At 39.2% G+C, this 25419-nt stretch overlaps 2 protein-coding genes across 2 annotated transcripts in view; one reads left to right on the top strand and one right to left on the bottom strand.

Annotated features, from left to right (window-relative positions):
* The window catches only part of FRY (FRY microtubule binding protein), a 160017-nt gene extending 137800 nt beyond the window's left edge, over window positions 1-22217 (top strand). Inside the window, exons 54-61 of the mRNA XM_042839018.1 lie at window positions 635-798; window positions 1934-2123; window positions 6922-7071; window positions 8490-8588; window positions 9225-9308; window positions 18605-18715; window positions 20002-20195; window positions 20752-22217. Of these exons, the coding sequence (XP_042694952.1) occupies window positions 635-798; window positions 1934-2123; window positions 6922-7071; window positions 8490-8588; window positions 9225-9308; window positions 18605-18715; window positions 20002-20195; window positions 20752-21010 (1251 nt within the window). The 3' untranslated portion in view covers window positions 21011-22217. The remainder of the gene's footprint in view (window positions 1-634; window positions 799-1933; window positions 2124-6921; window positions 7072-8489; window positions 8589-9224; window positions 9309-18604; window positions 18716-20001; window positions 20196-20751) is intronic.
* A 1277-nt stretch (window positions 22218-23494) lies between these two features.
* On the bottom strand, window positions 23495-25193 carry ZAR1L (zygote arrest 1 like). Its single transcript, XM_042839050.1, has 4 exons — window positions 24591-25193; window positions 24325-24417; window positions 24099-24173; window positions 23495-23725 (listed from the first exon to the last, which is right to left on the bottom strand). The coding sequence occupies exons 1-4, from the start codon at window positions 25191-25193 to the stop codon at window positions 23582-23584; spliced, it is 915 nt and encodes a 304-aa protein (XP_042694984.1). The 3' UTR covers window positions 23495-23581.
* Between the last annotated feature and the right edge of the window lie 226 nt (window positions 25194-25419).

Raw genomic sequence — 25419 nt, 5'->3', positions numbered from 1 at the left:
AATTTGTTCAGACTAAAAATGTAAGAGAAATTGAAAAGCTTTCAAAAAGAAATCAAGGGAGGTGATTAGATGTGTCCATTAGCTTTAGGTGCTAACAGACAGGAAAAAAAGGAGTGATAGAAACAAAATCCTTTTAATGGCCTGTAAATGCTTTGGCTTCCTCTTCTATGGCAGTTACTGAGTAAACACGGCATGCTAAGAATAATCCTGAATTCTAAACATGCATGCAGTTTTCTGGACAGTGATTGTTTTAAGTCTATCTTGAGAGTCTTTAATTCTCTCTCGGACACCATAAAGTAAGAATTAACAAGGACAGCCTGACAGTAACAGGAACCCTATTGTTCTTCCTGAAAAAAATGCATCCCTGCTATGTTGCCAAGTGTATTGAAATCTGAAATTCCTTGCAATTCAGTTGAAGAAATACCTTTAAAAATAAAATTATTCTAAGACAGCAAGTTAAGCAGATACAGTCTTATTACAGAAGTGTGACTCGATTCGCGTATTTTATTTCATAGAGCTTTACGTCTGTGCCATTTAACATGCTGTTTTATTTTTCATTAAGTACTTTATAGGTTTTAGTGCTATTAACTTCTTAGTTTGCTGTTTTCTAAGACATCATCATTCACTTCCCTAGGTTGAAGCCATACATGCAGAGCAAGACACAGCAGTCCATGAGGATGAGCTTTCAGCATCTACCAATGAACTCCCCGGAGCATTTGAATGCAGTGATAGCCTCAGTCTGGATATGACAGAGACTGAAGAGAAAGTTGACAGGCTGGAACAATTTGCTCTTGCCAGGTACTTGTAAATGCTGCTATTTCTAAGAGGATTTTCTAAAAATCCTCTTAAGCTGTACAACAAAGTGGTATCAAGATGTTAATTAACTTAATCATATGGGTACTGGAAAGGTAAGCATAAAATTATCAGTATAATTATCACACAACTACAGAAAGAAAAAGATTTTCCTTATAGGAGAAACAAGATACAAATTGTGCATACACCTATGCAGTTAGTCATTTTATACATGATATATTTCATTAAAAGAGAAAAATACTTCTTAAAGTTTTGCAGTAACAGAAATACTGCTGAGTTAACTGTTCAACAGATTATCCATGCATTCATCCTTTTGATTGCTTATGGATCATAAGGAATTTATGATATTGTCAAAAATCCTCCAAATGATGGATGGACCCCAGCAAATGCTGCACGAAGGCATCAGGATTCTTCCATGCTATGTGCAGGTCCTTCAGATTTTGAATGCTGAGCTAGACAGCAGTCAGTATCTATGAAGAGTAAAGCAGTAGGAAGGCATAAAGGGGCCTTCTGTCTCTGTACCACATTTCAGAATCAGCTCCTGTTCTTGGGAGCTGCAGGAGTGTTTCTCTATCACAGAGGCTAACACACAGGAGCAAGTAGCTTAGTACTCTCTTAAAATAAGAGTCAACCTGTTTAATTCACCATGAAGAGCAAGAATGATGCTCCGTGCTAAGAATGTGTTGTTTGTGGGGGAGTTAAACCAAACATGTCAGAGTGTGTACTGTTTGTACACACAAAGATATTTTTTTCCAAGCTTTTGCTGTAAATTAACGTAAGCAAGTTTTCCCAGAATAAGTGTTTTCCTCCTAAGTTCTATCCTCCTGTGAAATTTCAGCCTTCCTTTTCCAAACCATTCTATGACAAAACAACATAGATTCCTCAAGGTAAGGTAATACAGATTTGAATGGCCTGAAGATAAGGAATCCAGTTGGGAGATTTTACCTCATTGTGGCTGAAGTCTTTCCAATCTTCAAAAATAATTTGGAAGATCATGAGTATTTTTAGAAAGATGCAGTAATTGCTTATGGAATTTAACCTCTCTCTCTTACAGTGTGTTTTATCTGCCACCTCCTTGTGCTTCTGCTTTCATCACGGTTTATTTTCTTTTCTCCTTTAGTTTTGGAGATGTTGATCGAAATGCCTCCCCTCCACCCTCACCATTTTTTTCTGCCATCCTTGCTGCATTTCAGCCAGCAGCATGTGATGATGCAGAAGAAGCCTGGCGTAGTCACATCAACCAGCTCATGTGCGATTCTGATGGTTCCTGTGCAGTTTATACATTTCATGTGTTCTCTTCCCTGTTTAAGGTGAGGAAATAAGAGACAAATGAAAAATGTGTAGATTGTGCATGGCTACTGATTTTGACAGTAATGAACTAACAGGGATAGTTTTTCAGGTTTTTCAAGTGCAATTATTATACCAGATTTTCATGTAGAGCTGTCTTCTGTAGTCATAAAAATAATATAAAAATAAAAATCTCATACTTGAAGGCTTGAAAATAACACTAAAAAAATGTGGACCTACTCTAAAGGGTATTTTCTTCCATGCTTTGCAAATTGCTGGAAATAGCCTTTTCACCTCAATGGACTGTTACTCTTCCATGTTAAACTGTTGAGATTTGACAGTGCCCACTGTAAATGTCAACGATGTTAAATATTCTGTAGCTAATAATTTGCATAGAAATACCTAGCTGCCATCATGTAACATGAACTCCAGAAAATGAGTCTAAAAACTATAAACAGATCTGCATTCTAAAATTGTGTATTTACAAAGACAAGCATCATGCAAACAGACTAGAAAAAAGGGGTAAAATTTATGATCTGTTCTAAGGAACCACTATCTAGTTTGCATGTAATTAGTTCTTAAGCTTTTTTCCATGGTTTCTCCTGCTTTATATGAGGCAGCAGGGTACACAACAGCCAGGTAATTTCATTCAGAATTAAATTCCATGTGGTCTCAGAGTATGCTATTGTTTTTAGCTATTGTTTTAGCAGTGGGTTCTCTGTTAATAAATATACCATCTTGAGATCTTTTAATGTATTGAAACTGTCCTTACGAAAAAGAAGCATCAAAATTTAGGACTCTCTTCTCCATCCTATTTCCTCTGGAGGAAATAATTTTATGCCTTTTAGCTGTGCACTGTGCTCTCCTTTAAAGATTACACCACTGTAAGTAGAGGTACCTAAAAAGATAAGCATTCATTTAAGCACTGATAAATGACTATTTGGAAAAAATCTCAGTGCTGACTTAAGTGCATGACGGGTCAACTTTGAAAATTAGAACAGTGGTTCTTCATAATGTGTATTTCAGCTTTTTCCTTTACATCAGTCTTAGAGGTTAGTAGCTCTGTTCAAGTGTTTTGAGAGCTGTCTTTTTCCTCCTCCTTGAAGGGGTGAAAAGGAATTGTTGTTGTGCACTGCTGAAAATTAAAACAATATATAATAGCATGTAATGCAAAACCTGAATATTACTTTTGAAGTGCCTGTTTAACTCCAAAACCTGACACACAGTGCATTACTTGTTCTGCTTCTCCTGTTTTCAAAAAATAACCTACTGATTTTCTTCAGTTGATACCGGATAAGAAAGATTTATTACTGCTCTTAAAAGATTTTTCAATAACAATGGAACATGGATAATAGTAAATGAAAAAAATGTAAGGTGTTGAGAGTATCAAGATATCAAGATTTTCTAAATGGGGCAACAGATACATTTTTACTTTACAAAAGTAGCTGTTATTTTCCCAGATTTTTTTTTGTAAGATCCCAACTTGTCTGGAATTATGTTGTGTTGGCGCCATTAAACTTTGCTACTCTTCCACGATCTTAAAAGATTTTTGACCCCCACCATCAGAAAGTTTCGGAAATAGGCCCAGTATGTGCAAGGCTTGCAATGCAGAGTGCTGCCAAAATCTTTAACCATGAAGCAAAGTCCTTGTTTGGAGTGTTTTGTCAACTAAATACTTGGTGAAGCAAAGGAAGTGTGTTTTCCACGGTACCTACATTTTGGTCTTCATCAAGTCGATGGTAACTTGGATGTTTGCCCACAGCACACTAAACTTGTTTAAAATTCCTAAAATTACTGAAGTACTTTTTCTGTAAACTGGTCGTATCTCAGAGATCTCTGGATAATCCTTTCAGGTCTCTGTTCTAAGCTGCCTCTATGATTTCTGTCAAATCCAATGACTTTCAGAAAACTATGCAGTTCCAAGACAAGCAGATTTGTGAGCCAGCAAGTAGTTTGCCCAGTTGAGCCTTTTTGTTAATAAAAATCTTCTTCCCAGAAGAAAAAAAAACAGATTAAAAGGAAAAATTTCTGAGGATGTTTTCTTACTACTCACATTCACATGAAACACAAGACAAAATGCAAGCATATACCTATGATGACAATATGATGATATTGTCATTATTACTCCTGATAGTTTTATTTATTAAAATGTATGTATGGCCCTGCTCAAAAGATTTCAGTCACTGTAATCTGTACCCAAAGGGACATATCTGAGATAACTTGTTGTAGAACTGATAGTCCATTTAATTGCAAAATAAATATAATTACTGAAGTAGTATATATATGTGTAGTTTCTAAATGCTTTCATTGGCAGTTTTAATACTTCACAACTTCACTCTGTAAGTCTGTTACATTCTTAGCTATAGATTGATTGTTGCTTTCAAGATTGTATGAAAAGGAATGCAGTAAAGGAATATGTTGTCTACTTAACATTATCAGCTATTGATGAAGCCGTGGCTGAAATGTTTTGAGAAAGTTATGTTTGTGAAATAAAGTAGGATTGTTTAAAGTAATTCATAGAGTGCTGGAAGAAAACTGAGGAGTTTGTCTTGCTAGGGGCTACAACTTTCGCCTTGGTCAAATGTTTTTTTAAGCTTCTTTGTGTAAACTGTTCTTAACTTGTCTGCTAAGATGAAGCCTCACATCATCTTTTGGCAGTGTTGTTCATTATTCTTGCCATTCCTTGAAAACTCCTCTTCCTCTGTTTTACATCCGTGATTTCTTGCTCTGCCCGCTGTGATACATTATTTTCTTTGTAGTTCCTGCTTATAGTTGAAGACCATTGTCATGACTTCATCTATCCAAATCTTGTCTTATTTAACTTCAGTTCTTAACTTCAACCATCACCATAAGTCATATTTTCTAAACTTCTAGGTGTTGCTGTGGGCTTTCTTCAATAAGTCTGTGTATTCCTTGAAAAGCAAGAGCAGATTCTTTACTTTGGCCGAAGTTCTGACCAGCAATAACTAGAATTGGATTAGATGTTCTGTAGAAGCTATTCCTGTGTAAAATCTTGTGTCTCTCTGATAATTGATTTACTGTAGGATATAGCTAATTCACTTTTTGCTTGTAAACCAATTTAATAGGCAGATCTCTTTCTACAGAGCTTTGCCCTCCTGTCTACTCTTCATCGTGAATGTGCACTGTAATTGTTTCTGTGTACAGCCTTGTCCTTTGTTTCCCTGCACTACTTTACCAGTCTGCCAAGATCAATGTGAATTATAATCCTAGCTCCCAAATTGCTTGCAGACCCCACAGTTCAACCATCTCTGCATTTAATAAGCGTGTTGCATGTTCCATTATTCAGTGTTTTCATTAATGATTCGGGTAGTGCCTGAGACAGATCCCAATGGAATCCTACTCAATTTATCTTTTGAATTGGATAGTGAGCTGTTTATAATTAACTTCTGAGTATGGTTTTACATACCTGGTTACCTATGGACCCATTTTTTCTACCTAAGACAGTAAATACATTAATACAGAACATAACAATTGTTTCTCCTAATAGAATGCCCCTTGTGTCAACCACAGACTCAAGTGCAGCAGAGAATCTGAGCTCTGTGCTAAGTGACGTGTGTAGAGCGTTGTTGATGTGTTGAAGATGGTAGAAAAATGCAGTAAGACAAACAGCAGATTTTGAGTGTGAATCTGACTGGTTCAGATGCTTTAGAGAGAAGTTCTTAAGTTGCACTGTAGAGAAATTTTTTCTTTAACTATTTTAGAAATAATTTATGGTGCATACCCTACCTATAATGTGCTGGTTATTATTTATTTTTGTAAAGAGTCACCCAATCCACTGGTGTCTGTTATCCATAAATTCTGAACTGAGCTCGCTTGATTTTAGGCACTTCGCATCTGGACCCCTGAATAGGAGGACTAAAGGCCATATGTGTCTGTCACACAAACAGGTGTTTGGGAAGCACTTTTCTGCACTGAGGAATGCTTACAGTAATGCAGGTCCTAACTTACATTCCTCAGAGAAGTACCTACAGTTACATGGGGTAAAATATAAAAATGTTGTATATTTTTATTTTAAAAAACATTTTCGCCTTATTCTCATTAGCTGAGCAGTTGGCCTTAGTGAAATACACATTAGCAGTGAAACCTGTTCTGTATTTATCAATACAAGTCCTGTGAGACTAAATATTTTTGTTACTCACCTAATATATTAGCTGATGAAAAGGAAGTGTCAGCATTAGGATGCTTCTGATGGTTCTGGAGGACCGGCTGTTTAAGGACTCAAGATGACAAAAAATGAAAAGAAATCTTTTGAGAAGAATAATTCCCGGATGCAATGCAGTATTTTTGGAGTCCTCCCAAACAACAGCAAACTTTTAGTAAGAAACCTTTTCCCCCAGGGGAAAGCAAAAGTTCTGTTCTGCTTTTCCGTGCTGTTGTTTGGCCTTAGGATGTCCATTATACTGTCTGATTAACCCCTTGACATGGAATACTAACAAAACAATGCCCGGAATGGACAGAAAAAGTAATGTGCTGATCAACTCTGTTAACCCTGTACTGACAAGAAAACAAACTACATGTGGGTAGAAGACTTTACATAGATTGAATCATGTTTACAAAAAAATATTTCAGCAGTAGATGATTACTGACTCTGCAGCTAGTTTCACAGCCGCACAGCTGTGCACTCTCTCCAGCATAATAATTGTTGTTTCATATCCATGAGCAAACAATGAGTTCTGAGCAGGAAGGTGACCTCTGTTACACATTATTGTATGACATACACACTTCAAAAAAATAAGCATACAATTTTGTTTATAAAAGAACTTGAGTAAAGAATGTGATAAAGTATATTTTGCTTTACAGAATATTCAGAAAAGATTCTGCTTCCTAACCTGCGATGCAGCCAGCTACTTGGGAGACAACCTGCGAGGAATAGGCTCCAAGTTTGTGAGGTCTTCTCAGATGCTAACATCGTGCTCAGAATGTCCTACTCTTTTTGTAGATGCAGAAACAGTGAGTATATTGTTTTCAAATATCATACGCTGCATAGCAGTGTTATTTCCCCTGTTTCATGTAAAGGCAGTTCCTGTGTGGATACGTCAACCTCCTCCCATCTGTAATTTTTCTTTTTTCTCTTGTTCTTAAGCAAATTTCCATTAACTTCTCATACTCTTTTACTAACTAAGTACTGACAGATGGGCGATACAATGTGTTGAGCCTGTGTGCCAGAAAGCAGTACAAAAGAGGTGTCCACTGGGTTTGTTTGGCCACACAAATGGCAAAGGAAGAGCTGTTTTTAACATAGTTCACCATGGCTTCATATGAGATATTAAAAAGATCATAAGAAATTTACATAAATCACTCCAAAAGTTATTCCTCCTGTTTATTTCCATGGAAACCACAATAGATACAAAAAAGTACAGTAATGCTATTTGATAGAGCAAATTCTCAGCTTCAAAATACTATTTTACAACATAGTCACCACCACTGGCTATGTATTTTCACCACTGATGAACAGGAGTCTGCATGCCACGCTCATAAAAATCTGCACCAGTGGAGGTGACCACTGTTTCTAGTTGCTGTGACAGCATTATTGCTTGGAAAATGTTACCCACATAATCCAACTTTATCCATGCTAACATCCACTGTTTGGTCTCCATAAACATTCAGCAAGTGTCAGTGCATGTCAGTGGGTGCCATTTTCTCCTCATGAAGGAATTCAGCCTTTGCTTCAGATGCATTTCCATATCAGATGCCATTCTGTCAGACTGTCCCTCTGCTGCCATCTGTCACATGGCATCAAAATGTGATGGAATATTGGTGAGAAGGTTCAACTGCAACTGCCATATCACCAACATCTGCTTCTGATGTCGTGGGCCAACATCTTAAAACAGAAGGCATTACATTCAGAGCAGCCCTCACATATTAGTAATTGAGGTGACCCTTCTCATTGCTTTCATTCTGGCCCCTGTTTGTCCAGAAGCTTCAGGAAAATGTGACCTCAAACGGGAGCATTACTTCTGAAATGCAATCTTAGGCCTGCTTTTGGCCAGCTTCTGTGACCACAAAGCACTGTGCTTTACATCATTAGAGAGCTGTAGAGATCAACCAGATGAGCTTTGTGCAGTGTTTTTGGTCTAGGGAAAAAGTCCTTTGTGAAGCTGCTAAAAAACAAAGCACAGCTTCAAGTCCAAATTATCATAGGTGCACCTGTTGCCAGTAGGCTCTCAATATACTATTCTATTTATCTATTTTTTTTTCATAAACATAAAATCAGGTAATTTTTGTTATTGGTATATATAAACCTAAGTATTATTTTGCAAGACATTTTCTCTGCTATATTTCCTATTCTGATAATATTTTTATGCTTTTATAGTGACGTTTGCTAGCTAATGAAATTAGCTAATGCTAATGAAATTTCATTTCTCCAGCTTCTTTCTTGTGGCCTTCTTGAAAAACTGAAGTTCAGTGTCCTAGAACTGCAGGAATACCTGGACACATACAACAACAGAAAAGAAGCAACTCTCTCGGTACGCTGGATTGTGCTTTGTGCTTTGTTCTTGTTTTTCTGTGCGTATATTGACACTATGTCAGGAGACTGCAGGTAGTGTCTAAGTGGTGTGGATGCCCCGTCCCTGGAGGTGTTCAAGGCCACACTGGATGGGGCCCTGGGCAGCCTGGTCTGGTATTAAATGGGGAGGTTGGTGGCCCTGCATGTGGCAGGGGGGTTGGAGATTCATGATCCTTGAGGTCCCTTCCAACCCGGGCCATTCTGTGATTCTGTGTTTAACATTCAATAAAAAAGAGTATTTCAGATACTGGATTCATTTCATGTTTCTTCCTGAGCGTATGAACCAGAACTTAAAATGTATTAAGTCCTTTAATTTTAGAAACATCAGCATGTTTAATATTCCTAATCTGTCCTTTCTCCCAGCTAGCAAATAATTCTTTCTTTTTCTTGTTTTATGCAATTAAAATATTAATAGTACTAATAGAATGTAAAATTGCAGTTGTTTAAATTGTACTCAAAGCAAATAGTCTGAGTGAATAAAAATCAAAATTGCAAAATTTTGTTTATGTTCTATGTAACTGGAATACTGTTACCTTTATGCAAATCAAGCTAAGGGCTTTATTCATATATTCTTTCAATTTGTTTCTGAAAACAGTGGCTTGCAAACTGCAAAGCAACGTTTGCTGGGGGCTCACGAGATGGAGTTATTACCTGCCAACCGGGGGACTCAGAAGAGAAGGTAATGAGTGAGAAGGATTATTTCACTCCTCGAAAGTGACATGTGATATATCTTGTTCTTGGATCCACAAGGTCGTGCTGTACTTCCCCCTTCTCTCACTGATGGGGTTTGGCATAATCCCGTTTTCACACTCAAGACTTAGAGGAATTGTTGTTGCCTTGGCCAAAGGAAATGACAAGTTTTCAGAGGCAATACTTATGCCTTCCTATTCTAGACAAGGAATCAGAGTTAACCCTGCCTGGGCTGTGTGTGCAATCCATTTCAGAGAAGTCATTTTCCCACAGCACACTGTCTCTGAAAATCAGTCCTGATGTACTGTGCTTCCACATTACTCCCATTTTGTCTACAACTGTTACAGACTCAGCCTGCAAAACAGGAAGACTTACCTGGTTGAAATCCACTTACATTAGCAGTTACAAAATAATGACTATAAAATGACCGGTTAAATTATTCATGCTTTAGGAAAGTATTTATAGCAAAGGCAAAAAGCTCTTCTGTCACTTCTAGACACAAGTTTTACACATAAGTCTGTATATATATTTATCTGTACATATCTATTTAGCATATTAATTCCAGTTAAGAAATCAGTCATTTCAGAAATCAGCATGATTGGCATGCCTGTGATCTGATGTACTACCCATAAGAAACAGATGATGTCTTTGTGCTGTAGAATGAGTTGGGAGCTGTTATTTTGTGGGTTGTATTTCTTTTTTGGAGGAAAAGGAATGAGGACATTGAAAAAGGAGGAGGATGAAGAGAATTAGCCAAAGTCAAGGAACAGCAGGAGCATGTAGAAAAAAATAACATATCCTATTTACATGAATTATAGCTTATAACAGGTTATAATGACATTTTCAGAACTCTTTTTTTTTTTTTAAGACATTGTCATGTTGGTTTTGATTGTTTGTCTTTTCCCCCAAATCATTTTATTGTCTTCTGTTTTTATTTTAACCTCTCTTTCCATCTCTATGTATTTCATCTTCCAGTTTGACCTCAGTTGCATTTGTTTCTTTCGTTTGGTTTGATTTTGTGCCATTGCTCAATAATCCCAAATCCTTGCCATCCCTGCATTTTAGCTTCCTTGATTTTATTAGCAAATCTGATTTGCTAATAAATCCTCTGGCTGTAGTCACAGGTGGTGGGAAAACTGTTCAGTCTTCCCCCATCTGGCACTGGCACCAGCAAAAGTTGCACATGCCTTCCTATGCGTTTAAAGAAGATGCTGTCTCTTCTGTAATTGTTACGGTGTGCCAGGAAGTCACAAGTGAGCTATTCTCACATCTGCAAAAGAGGGGCCTAGAACGTGTGCTACTGCCTCTCCTGCCAAGTAGATCTGGGGAGGGAGATTAAGTGATACATGGAGAAGCACAATTGGGCTGTCTGTGGATGATCTCTGCCAACTGGTGCACAAGACTCTGATCAGTGGCTTCAGGTAGTAGGTGTTATGTATGTTGCTGTATGCAATTTGTTTATACTCTTCATCCCTATTTTGGTAACCCCCAAAAATGGATGGAGGATCAGACATCTTGCTGATCATCTGCTTACTTTCTTTTTTGAAAAAGTACAGCAGAGAGAATGCTGAGGAGAAGGAATAAAGTATGAACTGAGCTCACATATAAATGGTCTGAGCGCTTCTAAAAGTTAACAAATACGTTCCATTTGCATGTTTGATTATTACTTTTTTAATTAGGTGTTCTTTTTCTCAGATTTAAATGTGAAACCAGAGTCAGTATTTTTACTGCTTATCAAGCAGTCTGAAAAAAGGGTTTCTTACTCTTGCAAGAATCCTTGATAATAATAATAATAATAATAACAATAATAATAATAATAATAATAATCCTCTATCCCAGCAATGTTCTTTCAACCCAAAATACATTATTCCTTGGAAGTGGACAGGATGGTAGGTGTTTGATCAACAGACATATTTGTTTCTTCCCCTTCTCAACTCACCTGTCAATTGAAAACAGCTCTTCCCAAGGGAACTTTCTCATATATAATAATTCATTCTATTTATTCATCAAAAGAATAAATGAATACAAAGCAAAAGAATAGAAACAAAAGAATAAACAAAAGAGTAATGGGAAAAAGAGTTCAGAAAAGAGGAGAAGGAGAAATGTTACTAGAAAGGGAATAGGATAAGTAATTCTTAGATTGACAGATATTTTTTTCATGCCTTTCCTTTTGTGTTCTCCCTTAGCCTGGATGGCCAAAGAATCTACCAGCTGCAGGAAAAAAACATCTGTCTTACAGTGGTAGCCATTAGGGAACCTGTCTGAACTCTTAGATTTACTAATGGTTTGACTAAGTCCTGAAATCCTGCCTAAAACTTCTGACAAAAAAAATGCCTAGCGAAACACAAATAGCTAAACACAAAACCAGGCTACTTCTGAAAAGATTCAGAAATAACTGCAAGGAAAAAAAGCAATACCTTGTTCTATGGAGTGCAGAAATCTAGGATTCTCAGAACTCCCCAGAGAACCCCAAAACAGACATAAGATCAGATTCAGTTTTGCCATCAGGGTTGCATCACAACTGGCTTAAATGGGTTTTGCTTGCCTGTGTGCACAATTCACTTGGCACTGATTTCCCTAATCAGATCCTGGTTCAAAATAATTGCACATGATTTGTTGACTGTTGTTACTGTTGCTGGAAATAGGCAAAGGCAAAAATTGCTTACTCTGACATTAAAGGAGCTTGAAATAGAAGTTGTCAAGGCCAGCTACTGGAACTAGCAAATTGGGTAACAGCTGAATGTCCCAAAATGCCTTTCCACCTCTTACTCTTGCAACAGATGGCATGATTGGTCCATGTCTCTGATTTGTAAGCTGTGATGCTACATTCGGTCATTTGATGCTGCAGAATCTTAAGCACAGAGGAGCTGATCTATTGACAGATTACCTGCACATACTGTTATGCTGTCTGTCCACATGTAACAGATAAGTAAATCTCATGGTACATTCTTGCTCCCTGCCAAATGGGGATTTTTATTTTTTTATCTAGCCAAAGACTGGTTTGGGGTGTTTGGGGTTTGTTTTTTATTTTTGAAAAGAGATACATGAAAGATCCCACTTTTAAAATCTATTATTAGTAACTAATTCAAGTAAGTATTTGTCTCCTAATGAGACATTCAGCTTACTCTGCAAGTCCAAAGTCAGTATACACTTTCCTTAAAACTTGCTCATTCAAAAGATTACAGTCTATTGAGTGTGGGCTGTACAAACTCAAGCTGTTAATGGATTTTAAAAGCACATTGCATCCCTTAGCACTTTGCTAGAGAAGTTGAGAATGTGCCTTTTGCTGTGGGTTTTCCTGTGGCTGAATGTTCAATGACTCTGGGCCACCTACAGGACTGAAGGCTTACATCCTGACGCCATAGTAATCTGGAGTTCAACTGAGTCACAGTATACCTAAAGGCAAAGTGAATCTCATTATTAAATTAGAAGGTTGATTGGAAATTAGATTAGAAATTTCAGTTTCTTTATACTGTCTGACCACTGTTGGACAGATCCATGGACTCACGATAAGCTCAGTTTGGCTCTTGTGGACAGCTTTTCTAGAGGACCACAGCAGGTTTTTGGCTTTCTCCAAATGGAGCAATTTCTGCTGTCCTTCAATTCCAGTGGATATTGAAGAATTCAACAACATATATTGTATCTCTCTTTTTCTCTCTGATACATATACAATACAATATATTCATGTATATATTATACATATAAAATACAATATATTCATGTATATATTAGCTTTCCAGTTTGAGAGAAAAAGCTTTTGTCTGATGCAGTTTCAAATCACATAGAATACCCCAGTAAAATGTGCTTGCAATTAAAAACTCTCGCACAGAGCAACTGTTTTGTTATGATGGGACTCTCCTATGTCATCAAATGACTGACAACTGTGTTGCCATCACAGTTTTAATGTCTTAAGAAGCAATTGTGTAGCTCTTGTCTCTTTATAGTATATAAAAATGGTTCCTTGAAAAAAGCAAGAAGGAAAGCCAGTGATGTAAGGATTAGTATTTTGCTATCTTCTGTTCTGCTAATAGTACAGAAAAGTAATTCTTCTTCCAGTAATAAATCAAAGGGTTGCTGTTTCAGTGGGAGTTGAGGGTTCTTAGCTGAAACATTTATTAGCTGCATGAAGGACTAGTGTAAGTGATCCAGTGACTCTAAATATTTGGTATTCTCATAGTCATAGAATCATAGAGTGATAGGCTTGGAAGAAACCTTAAAAACCATCCAGTTCCAACCCCCTCCCATGGGTTCCTCCTGCTAGATCTGGCTGCCCAGGATCCCATCCAGTTGGGCCTTGAACCGCTCCTGGCATGAGCATCCGCTCTTTCTCTGGCAGCCTGTTTCAGTGCCTTACCACCCTCATAGCAACGAATTTCCTCCTAACATCTAACCAAAATCTCCCCTCTTGTAGTTCGAAACCATTCTGTCTTCTGCAATTGCTATCAGATTATGTAAAAAATTGGTCACTCCTGATTATAAGGTCCTGTTAAGCTGCATAAGGTCTCCATAGAGCCTTCTCTTCACCAAGCTGAGTAAGCCCAACTCCCTCAGCCTTTCTTATAGGAGAGGTGCTCCAGCCCTTTGATCATCTTCATTGCCCTCCTCTAAACCCATTCCAACAGCTCCACATTCTTCTTGTGGTGGACACAGTACTGCCAGTGGGGCCTCATGGGGGCAAGTAGAGAGATACAGCTGACTAAGCCATTAATTGGGTATTGTCTATCACAGTTCCCTTAAAATAGGCATTAAAGTAGAAACTGAGGAGAAAAGTGGAAGCTAGGAGCATTCTGCCCAGATCCACGATACTGGAGACTAAAAGAAATGTCATTTAGTCAAAAAATGATCTACTCAACTTTCATTTTTTATGCTTAAGGAGTGAGGAAGAAAAGTTACAATCATGGAATTGGAGAGCCATGCTGATTTGAATGAGTATTCAGAAAGATTTTATAATATTCCTTGAAAGATCTGTATAGTTTCTTCTGATGAAGGAGGGATTTACATATGAGATGAAATCCCAGTTCACACCTCCTACCCCCTTCTCCATGACTTTTTTTTTGTTTATTTTATCATTTTTGAAGCAGTAAACAAGAAAAAAAAGTTTCCCTGTGTGGAAAAAAAAAAAAAAGACCATGGAATTCACTTATTTTCTGCTTTCTCTCTTCTTGAAAGTCAATTCCATGGCACGTTAGAAATTATACCTGGATTCAGTGTTTTTCAAAAGTCTGAGTGAAACTTGTTGGCATGCTGAGCTTCGGAGGAGCCCAAGAGAGAGGCAGACAGGATTTTAAAAACACAAATGGGCGCCCCCAGAGCACGGTGCTCTGTCTGCTCTTGTCCTCTTCTTATCTGAAACACAGCTTTACAAAACTTAATTTTCATGAACTGCATGGAAGCCAGGATATACAGGAAGGCTTTTTTAAGAATACTAACACTCTTACAGAAAAAAAAAAGAAAAAAAGAAAAAAAAAAAACAGTTCAAAGAACATTAAAGGCTTAAAATTAAGCATTGCAGAAGTGTAAAGCTAAATTTGTCGTGGTTTTGTTGAAGGTTAGTGCAAGATTTGGTACGATACTTTTCATACACTTTTAATTGCAAGGCCATGGAAAGAAACAGGACCAAAGTACTTTGTGTGACCATATAAAGTTAGCATTATTTGACTTTTCTCTATCTGATGCCTTTTTACTGATTTACTGAAGGTAAATCATTTTAGTAAGAATTTCCAAAGTTTATTAGTGTCATGTGCAGGCTGCAGCTGGGCAGACATCACTGTGGTTTGTTGGCTACAACATTGACATCATTGTTCTGGTCATCTAAAATGTCACAAGAATATAATATTAGTAAGGAGATCTGCATTAAACATGCACAAAATGCGAGTGTAGCTCTTGGTAGAGAAAAGAGGAGCACTTCTTTTTTGAGAAATTTATTTCTGAGACAGTGATCCTTAATCTTTGAAATGCTATTATGGGTAAATTGGAGTTTTTATTACTTCACAACAATGCTTACACTGACATTTTAATAGCTTCAGAATTACAGATCAGTGAATCATGACTGGTAAGAGAAGGGAATGCAGATCTGAACAAGTGGCCCTGCCATGTAGTCAGACCAAACTGGCATTTTCCATTTATTTTTTTTCTTATGATTGCTTAAGTTATGTATAAAATGTTTCCATTGTAGTGTGCCAAGTAATAAACCCAACAGCTTATCCTGTACATTTGTTCAGATCTATTACATCCAAAAATAGAAGTATTCCTAAATAATAAAATATTTCTTTAAAAGAAAATAAAAAAATCAGTACTGTTAATCGCTTGAAAACCCTGCATAATGTTGGAGTGCTTTGCAATATGAGCTCTTTACAATATTAAGGAAAGAAAATTTAAATAAAAGTGTTATTTCTTGAACTTCCTAACCCAAATTCACTGTAAGCTCCTGGGCTTCTGAGCAGGATAAATCAAAACTAATAAATATGAAGGTCTAACTGAGGAGGATATTTAGACTATAAATTACTATTAGAATTTAGACTGTGATTTACCATTAGAATTCAGAGCTTGATTTTATTGAGTGCTCTGCATGCCGTATGTAACACTGCCAGGCAGTTACTGAGGCAAGCATTGCTAATACTGCTGACAAGTTATGCTGTTACAGATGGGCTGTGCTTCCTATTGCATGCATGACACTGACACTATACTTTCTTTCCTTTCCTTTTCTCCTGTGCCATGCTTGCTGTGTAGCAAATGGAATCTCTTGCAGTAAGTTGAAGTTCTTTCATATTCTTTGTCCATCTCTAGATGGACTAATACACCCCAATTTTACTGTTTTACTTCTAAGCATGTTTTCCTTTTTTGTTGGAATTTTCTTGTAAAATATGTGGTTCTACATGCAGTGACTAAAATCATTTACTAAGATGTGTTTTGTGAAATCTAAAGATACTATGCCAAAATTCTGACACTTTCATATGCTATTTCAAATTGTCATATAACTTTGTGAAAACTGAGCCTTTAAATGGTTGTCATATGCTGGAGTAGAAGATCAGTTTTTAAAAATTCTTTTAATTTCACAATTTTCAATTATTCTGTGTGAAAAAACTAAAAATTATAGTAGACAGTTGTTTAAAATTGTTTTTGTTATATGTTAATGAATGTTCTTAGGTCAAGAGGAAAAAAAAATGGAGTTCTTTGATATGATAGCTTCATACTGAAAGACTCAAACTTGAGCCTTCAATTCAACCTTAGTTTGTCTTTATTCAGGTTAGCAGCCAGCAGGGTAGCACTGAATTGTTGTGCTCCAAAGACTAGAAAACAGTGTATTACATGCCAACCTATTGTATTTCTTAATTATATTTCACCATGTGCTGGTTTTGAGTTAATTTTTACCTCTCTGACAACTTGAAGTTTACCTGCCCATTAGATTTACCAGTTCTTCAAAATTTGGACAGAGTGAATTTCTGTAGAACCTCCTGTGTCCCTGCTACTGAACCTGGACTGGGAGCGGGGAGCAAGTGAGCCTCCTGGGCTGGCATTACTGGTGCACTGTTGGCATTCCTGACTTCATGCTCAACTGTGGCTCAGAAGCAACCAGAAGACAGAGAATTCTTCCAGGAGGTTCTGTCTGAAAAGTCAATCTTACTTGCAGAAGGAGGAGCCTTTGTAATACAGATGCAAGTTTGGCAGTGCTGTGTGGCCTCAGTTACAGAGAACGATCACTGAGCAAGTTTAATAGACAGCATCCCTCATGCTCTACCTTGTCATTCTTTTGGCCACAGTAGGCTTTGTCTGCACTGCACCCATAATTCACTTATGGCTGAGCAGGTCACACAGACATTCCTTTCCTTTGCCCCACCACAGATGTGTGGGGCCAGGTTGACCCCCAACACTTGGTGGTCCCTCCCGCCTCCCACTTTCTTCCATTGCCCTCCCATGGGATGGGCAGGGACACCAGCTCTGCCCAGTTCTGATAATGCCCTTGGTTGACCAAACATAGCTAGGCAGTTGGTGCCCACCCTTACCTGATGAACAAAGGTGAGATTTGCCATCAAACTGCTCTTTTGACCTCAACTCTTGGGCTCATAAATAAATTTTAGAACTGGAATGCTAAAGATGTGGTTCTCATTTTATCTTATCGGTGAAAACCCTGACACTTACATATTGAACCATATATAAACAGTCAAATTAATGCCTATGTTTCTAAAGTACTTTTTCTTAGTATTTGTGCTGACATTTGCACTGACCTCTACTGAGCAAGCAGCTGAAGTCCATTAAGGAGGCAAAGGCATAAACAGAATCTTCTTTCCTGCCATGTTTAGCATGAAGTTCTGCTCTCATTCCCCCAAGTCAATGGAAAGATCACTGAGCCTGCGCATGGTCACTCTTCCTGTGGAGATGACAAATTAAATGTGGTTTGAAGTCTGTAAGTCTTTCCTGTAAATGACTGGAAGCCTTCAGACATGCACTTGCAGAATTTTCACTTCTGTAATTTGCCAAAGATGAAATATTCCTACCCTCCCCACCATGATCCATCTGTGGAACTCCAAGAGATCCCCTCCTGGTGACACACACAGACAGCAGCACCACCAGCATGTTAGTTTGATGTCTCTGGCACATGTGCCCATTTCTTGTTACTTCAGTGCATCCAACACTTTTCGTATGGTGCTGCACAGTCCTCTGGAAGAAACAAATTAGACTTCACAGGACAGTGTGAAGCTAGACATTCTCTTACACATTAAATTCTTTCTATCTGCTGTATGGTTTCATTAAGATGCTGGAAAATCCACGAGCTGAAGTTTAAACTGCAGAGCTGGCATTTTCTCTGCCCCACTCCAGGCTGGGTTTATTTGCTTCTACCTCTCCTGTGAGAGTAGCAGGCAGGAGCTTTGGCCCCTGTGGGCAAATACTTCTTTGTTTCTCTCTTGGATTTCCAACCTCTCAGACATGGTCTTTGGCTATCTCTGATATTTTAAAGAGTTTTATGTTCTATAAGTCCAAGTCATTTCTCCCATGTCCTGCCTCTGCTTTCCAGCTGCAGTGGTCAGCTAACCCATACAAACTGCTTTGAGATTGGTGCTGACATGCTACTTGAGAGCTACTGTAATTTTGACTTCCAATGTCTTATATGATTTATCTGCAGAAAAAACGATCATTAGTTGGTTTTTGAAATAGTATATGATCATACTTTGGTAAAATAACGTTTTTTGAAGAACTAAACTATTTCAGATTGGTTTTATTGGTTAATAAAAACTATCCTGACTTATGGATCCTTATTGATTAGTTCTTCTGTAACTCTCTCCCTAGCAATTGGAACTGTGTCAGAGATTATATAAACTCCACTTCCAGCTGCTGTTGCTTTTTCAGTCCTACTGTAAACTTATTGGACAAGTGCACGAAGTCAGTTCCATGCCAGAGGTACGTAGCCAACATTACCGAGTCTTCCTGATCCTGTTCTGTGGGTAATCAAAGTGAAATCAGTTAAATGCTTCCCAAGAGTGTTAAACGTATTTTAGTACTGTAGTTAACAAAATCCCATAATTGAGTCCTTTTTATTGTCAGCATTATGAAGATAAGTATTTATGGCATAACAACACATCTTTTTCAACCCAAACATCTTTGTGCTCTGAGGAGTTTATTGTCAGCAGTTGCATAAAATAGATGCTACTTTTGAAGTTATCTTCAAGGTTATCACTTTAAGTTGAATGATGATAATTTCAAGAGAGACAGTAACAATAACTTGCCATTCCTTGTATATTTTTTTCCTGATGAAGTCCATATATTTTAAACTGCTGAGGAGAGGAAGTTACTGTATGTACTTTGCTTACTGCATTACAAACATTTAAGCGACAAAGTGAATCTTCTGTCACATTCTAGTATATTGCAGATTCTCCAGTAAACAGAGATGGTTGGTTTGTTAGATGTGAGATGTACCATAACAGTAGAAATACTTTCAATACTTGTTGTGTCTTAAGAAACTGTTCTCCAGGCAGTCTTGTAAGCACATGGGCTACTTCCTTCTAAGAGACAAACAGGTACTGGGAATCTAGTTAGTGTGGCTGAGATTTGAGAAATATCTTCTGTTCTTTATTAGAGGATTGATTACTATAACTGTTTAATAGATTGTTTTGTTAGATTGCTATAAATAACACATCTTATGGCCATAGGGGAATGAGGGACAATTGTTTCACCATAAAATGAGCACATTTTGCTGGAGCCATGAGCAACTATGTAAAAGAAGTTCCATTTCTGGTTCATGTGACAGTGGTTATTTTTAATATACATGAGCATCTACAGGTAGATCTTTAACGTTTCAGCGTTTGAGAAAAGGGCCTACCAGCTCCTGCATGTGTATTGTAAATAAATAACATCACTGATAAGAGAAGTAAAAGTTGTTTTCATGAACTTATGCATAATTATATGAAAACAGATATGAAATGGGAATGACAGATAGAAGATTGTTCAGATGTGCTCTTGCAAAAGGAGGACAAAATTCCCACATAGTTAATCTCAAACTCAAAGCTTAAAAATCTGTAGTTCGTGTTTTCTGTTTACAGTACAGAGCACAAAGTTTCAAGGAACATCCTTGTTGAAGTGGGTATTTTCCATAATTTTTACTGCTAATAGAACAGACTTGAAATAACCATTCTTTGGTACCTATGGAGAATGAAAACATACATCTCATATCTTTCTCCTCGGAACAGCTGCTAAATATGTCAAGAGAACTGAGTGAGTTGAAGAAAAATCTTAAGGATGCTACTGCTGCAATTGCAGCTGAGCCTCTGAGCATGGAATCTGAGCCCACGTTCAATTCTACAGAAGCAGCCATTCAGTCCATGCTGGAGTGTCTGAAAAACAACGAGCTGGTTAAGGCTGTACGGCAAATAAGGGAATGCAGGCAAGTTGTACTATGCAGTTCATGGTAGACTTTCATGTTATTAGAAGAGCGTGCATTCATTACTCTCCTAACTTCATACTAAATGTAATGTGCTGAGTCACCATAATTAATATTACGTTTCAACAGATACGTGGGGCACTGATGTTAGTAGCTTTTGTGGGATGTGCCATAAGTAATGATATCAAATCAGCAGTACAAACACAGATGTTTACCACCATGAAGACGTTTAACAGCATTGCATAGATACAAAGTACTGCTGTGAAGCTCCTAAGAATCTTTCTATATGTATGTCACTGCCATCAGCTGATGTTCAACCCAGTTTCACTTCATTATTTGAATGAGATTTCTTAGCCTTTTATTTTTAGAAAATAGGAATCATGCGTTTGTGTGATGTCGGTGTCTGCTATCAGTAATTACTGAGTGGCATAAACAAGAGAGTTCCTTTGGCTTGTGATGTGACCAAGTCTGCTCTCTTTGTTGAGACCTCGGTCACTTAGGTTCGGTCTGTGCTGATAACCCATAATGATCCGCACATTCTTTTCCTGTTGGGTTGCAGGATTTTGTGGCCCAACGACATCTTTGGAAGTAGCTCTGATGATGAAGTCCAGACACTGCTGAACATTTACTTCCGGCACCAAACCTTGGGTCAGACGGGCACCTATGCACTGGTGGGCTCTAACCAGAGCCTGACGGAAATCTGTACCAAACTAATGGAACTGAACATAGAGATCCGCGACATGATTCGCAGAGCTCAGAGTTACCGGGTCATCAATACTTTTCTTCCAGACTCCAGCGTTTCCGGCACAAGTCTCTGACAGGACTCTGGGCCCCTCTGTCAAGCTGGGAGTGCTGCCCTGTTGGAGTGAGGTGGCTCAATGTCTTCTCAGCCTTACAAAGGTTTGGTCAAACTGTACTCACTCTTGTTACATTTAGGATTTCTTCTAAAAAGTTACGGGCTGAACTTCAAATGTGTAGCAATACTGTAAGGACGAAGGTAGCATAGAGCATCCAGGACAACATCCTTTGTTCTCTGTTGCACAAAAACCAGTTAGCATTTCACTGAGCAACTGCAACTCACTACTGAAGAAGTGACTTCCGTTGCATTACCAAAGCCTACTACACTGAACAATACTTCCTTTATAGCAAATTAACCTTAGGTTGGCAGAAGTGCAATGTTTCCTTCACAAAATAATATTTTTTGTTATAAAAAAAAAAGAAAAAAACTTGTACATTTTTTTCCTTTTTTCTCTTATTTGGTTGAGTGAAAGATGGGCAGAATGAAGCTGGCCACGGAATCTTGCAAACTTGTTGGTCAAAAGCTGAGAGCCTGTGTGTATGAAACAAATAGTAAATGGACTACAGTTTAATGTACACTGTAATTTGAATATGACTACCGTATCTTAAAACAACGAGCTGCTATGAAGTACATTTCCTAATGTTACTAGGCTACTGTCTCTGAAGGTACTGGATCATATTGCAGAGGTCTGTTCTTAGGCCCCCGAGTGTCTTGGTAGATTTTTTGTTTGTTTTTCTTTTTTTTTTTTAAGAACCTTGGCGGCTTTTTACTAGAGGGTTGCTTTTATGAATATATTTATACTATTAAAGGATGGTTGATCTAATTTAACTTGCCATTTTGTAGGAGAAAGTCCCATCGCAGTCAAATCTTTTGAACTGTATTGCATGCTTATTTTTATTTAATATAAATTTGGAGTATAAAAAGTAAAAAAACATTAACGTGAAATGCAAGGTCTCCTGTTAAGTTTCTTTAAAGAGATGTCCTATTTTATTTGTAATGTATATATATAAAAGTCATACCTGTATGTTTTTTTCTTACATTTAACTGCTGTCCAGTGTTAAATGTATGCATGTAAATCTGATGCACATCTGAGACACTTTTGTTCTGACAACTATGTAACTTATTCGCTCTGTAAATACACTTACTGTTTTTGTGAAGTAATTTTGGTTGATACTTGGATCAGTACATCCACTTAACTAAAATATAAAAGTCATATATAATCACAACAGAGTACTTGTTAAGACTGTGTCTGTATGTATACCTATGTTGCTGCCAATGGTATGGATGAGAAGCAGCCTCCAGAAGACACCTGTTCCATGGCTTATGGTTAAATTATTACATTGAAAGAGACCCAGAAGTAGTATTTTTTTTCCTTTATTATCTCTGACTAAAGCAGATTCAAACTGAAAAAAAAAACAAAAAAAACACCACCATCTGCAAGTAAAGGCTTATTTCTGTTAAAAACATTAACAACAGGCCTGTTAACTCCAGACTTAGTTTTCAATGATTTTTCTTCCTAGTACTGAAAGTGGAAGAAAATCTGTCCAGCCTGCCATGGCAGCCCAGGCTCTCAGAACACAGTAAAGCCCTCTCCCCTTTAACCCCATTTCAGAATGCTTGCTTGATTTTAAGATGATCCTCATCAAGAGGAAAACTCAAGTTGGAAAGAACTGGATGAAGCACTTCAGGAAGTCACCTTGCTGTACCTCCACTTGAAGTAGCAGTAGCCACAAGGTCAAGTTACTCAGGCTTCTAGCCAGTTGAGTCTTGAAAACCTCTGAAGATGGAGCGTACTGCTTCTGTGGACAGCTTGTTCTACTTGAGAGTCCATGTAGTGGAAAAGCTTTTCACTTCCTTCTGAACCTCTCGGCTTCTGCCCCCTCAAAGCCCTAGAATAGCACAAGCAGTAGCAACATCTTAATATGCTTCTTTAAAAGGTTTTTCCAAGGTTCTACTGACTGCATTTTGTTCCCGTTAATTGTGTTCAATTACTCACTACCTTTGAGATACCCTGGAAGACCAGAATGCTCTGTGGTTGAATTAAGCAACTATAGTTGTATAACAGTTTCTGTAGCTGCAGTGTCTAGACAAACAAGAAAACCCATCTCAAAAAGCTTTTGAAGTTACACCAGCTTACTCATCTTACAAGGTACACACATCGTATCCTTAGAAACCTGCTATTTGATTTCTAAGTATATATTTGCTAAGGGGGAAGAAACATGCAGATACCGTTACCACAATTCCAACCCCAGCCTTCTTCCACACTAGTTCAGTTCAAGTGAAAGAAACTGCTACTGCATACTAAACCTTACCTAAATGTAGACTAAAACCAAAGCCTATGTGGGAAATCTGGTTGTTTCTTTCCAGATATGCTTTCCTCCTTGATCACAGCAAGATGAAACAAGCAGGTAACAAATCAGTGCAAACTTTTATTGAACTTTAATTACAGCATATATACAATAAAGTTAAATATTTTATAAATAACACAGAAGTCTTCATCCATTATCCAATGCCAGGTCAAAAGCCTAAGGTCAAAACATCACAAAAGACAGACAACACGCAGAGCACAAACTGGTGGAGGGCAGGCAAATCAGACAATGTACTTGAAGCTGTAGGTGTTATCACAGGACAGCCTCTTGCCTTTGCAGCGGCCACAGAGTTCTTGGCGATGAGGTCTCGTGAGATCAATGTGCCTTTTCTTCTGAGGGCAGGTGCAGCGAGTCTTGAAGCAGGTCTTAAGAAATGTGAGAGTGGGAGCAGATAAGAGGCATGCATTGTGTTGGTTTCCCTTAATCATAAGAAGGTACTTGAGCTGATAGGCTTAAAAGAGCTTTTGCATTAAACCCCATGAAGTCAATAAACCCCATGAAGTTAAGCTGTTAAAGCTTCTCACCTAGAAGCACAACACTACTCTACACGTTACTAGATGGAATGCTAGATGGTATGAACAGAAAACTGTTCAGGTAGGCCATCAGCAAGATGAGTCCTATGCAATTACCCCTTTCCCAAACGTTTCCTAGTTCTGACAGAATTATCGTCCCAGTAACAACGAACTGAGTCCATGAGCAACTCGCATAACTTTACCAAAAAAGAAATCTGTAACGTACCTGGCACTGGATTGCCTCCACGCGATAGGGATTGAAGCCCTTCTGGCATTTGCGGCAGAGCTGCTTGAAGTACACCTGAGAAGATTAAGTCTTCAGTAATACTTAAGATGTTGAATACCATCACCCAACACTTGTGCCTAAACCATGATACATTTCTCAGGGATGGTGTGTCAAACATGTAAGTGTCAGGAGCAAGACAAGACCTGTTTTGTTACACATAAAGTACCTTGTTAGTCCCAGAGATGCACCACACGTAAGCACTCTCCCATCTGGTCTTGCAGTCCTTGCAGTGGAAATAGCCGTACTTCTGCTCCAAGAACTGCAGAGAGAGCTCGCTCAGCATCCTCCCGCCCTCAGCACCAGCCGCCTACAGGGGCGAGATGCTCCCAGGGCAGCGGCCGGTGCTGGGGGGACAAGGCGCATGTCCGCTCCAGAGCTCCATCCCAGGGCTCCTCACCCCCCGGACCCTACCCGTCTCCCCGCGCTACGCACCTGGAAGGCGGACCGGCGCCCAGGGGCGGCACTCTGCTCCCGCGGCACCTCGCTCGAAGCCGCAGCCTCCGCAGGCTCCACCGGGCCGTCCCGCTGCTCGTCGCTACCGCCCTCCGCCTTCTGCTCCTCGGGGGCGGCCGGAGCCGCCGCTTCCTCCTCTCGGTGCGCTGCGGCCTCGGGCAGCGTAAAGAGGCGGGGGTTCAGCAAGGGCGAGTAGAGCGCGAGGCGTCCCCGGGCGCGGGCGGCGGCGGGGGTGAGAGGGCGGCCGGCGGGCAGCGTGCGCGGCCCCAGCGAGCACTGCACGGCGGCGTCGGCCCGCGGGTTCACCTGCACGCCCACCTCCTTGGTGTTGGCCCGGCGCAGCCGCGGCGTCAGCCCCGGGCTCACCTGCGACAGGAGCGCCTTGAGCTGCGCCCGGCGGCAGCTGTCCAGGTAGTCGGCCGACACCGGGGTGGGCGGCCCCACAGGGAAGGGGCCGAGGCCGCTGCTCTTGTTCTGCTTCCAGCTCGGCTGCTTCGGTGTCGACTCTCCGCTGCGGTTGGGTGGCAGGCCGCCCCTGAAGCTCTGGAACGAGCCGAAAGGGGGAAAGACGAAGCTCTCCATGGTGGTACCTGCAGAAAGGTCAGCTAGGAGTGGCTCCCGGCCCTGCCTTTATGCCGTCTGCGAGCCGGTGTTAATTGCCGCTAATTGAGGGGGAAATTGGCGCAGCCTGTGCTCCTCCTGCCCTCCGTCCTGTCGCACGGGCTGGGCTCATCGCTGGGGCTTCCAGGGCCATGGCGGGTCTGCCTGGTGGCTGAAAGGAAGAGCTGAGAAGCTAAAGCTGACAAAG

Source organism: Centrocercus urophasianus, unplaced genomic scaffold (assembly GCF_019232065.1).
Source record: "Centrocercus urophasianus isolate 14NV4802_14NV808 unplaced genomic scaffold, USGS_Curo_1.0 seq_9, whole genome shotgun sequence".
Lineage (NCBI taxonomy): Eukaryota > Metazoa > Chordata > Aves > Galliformes > Phasianidae > Centrocercus > Centrocercus urophasianus.
This window is presented reverse-complemented; position numbering and strand designations above follow the sequence as displayed.

What these genes read in the sequence shown, in the direction of transcription:
- ZAR1L (XM_042839050.1), bottom strand. Translation starts at nt 25,193, where the DNA reads ATGGAGAGCTTCGTCTTTCCCCCTTTCGGCTCGTTCCAGAGCTTCAGG. An exon ending in GGCGCCGGTCCGCCTTCCAG is followed by an intron (nt 24,418 to 24,590) that starts GTGCGTAGCGCG and finishes CTCTCTCTGCAG; the next exon opens with TTCTTGGAGCAGAAGTACGG. An exon ending in GCATCTCTGGGACTAACAAG is followed by an intron (nt 24,174 to 24,324) that starts GTACTTTATGTG and finishes TAATCTTCTCAG; the next exon opens with GTGTACTTCAAGCAGCTCTG.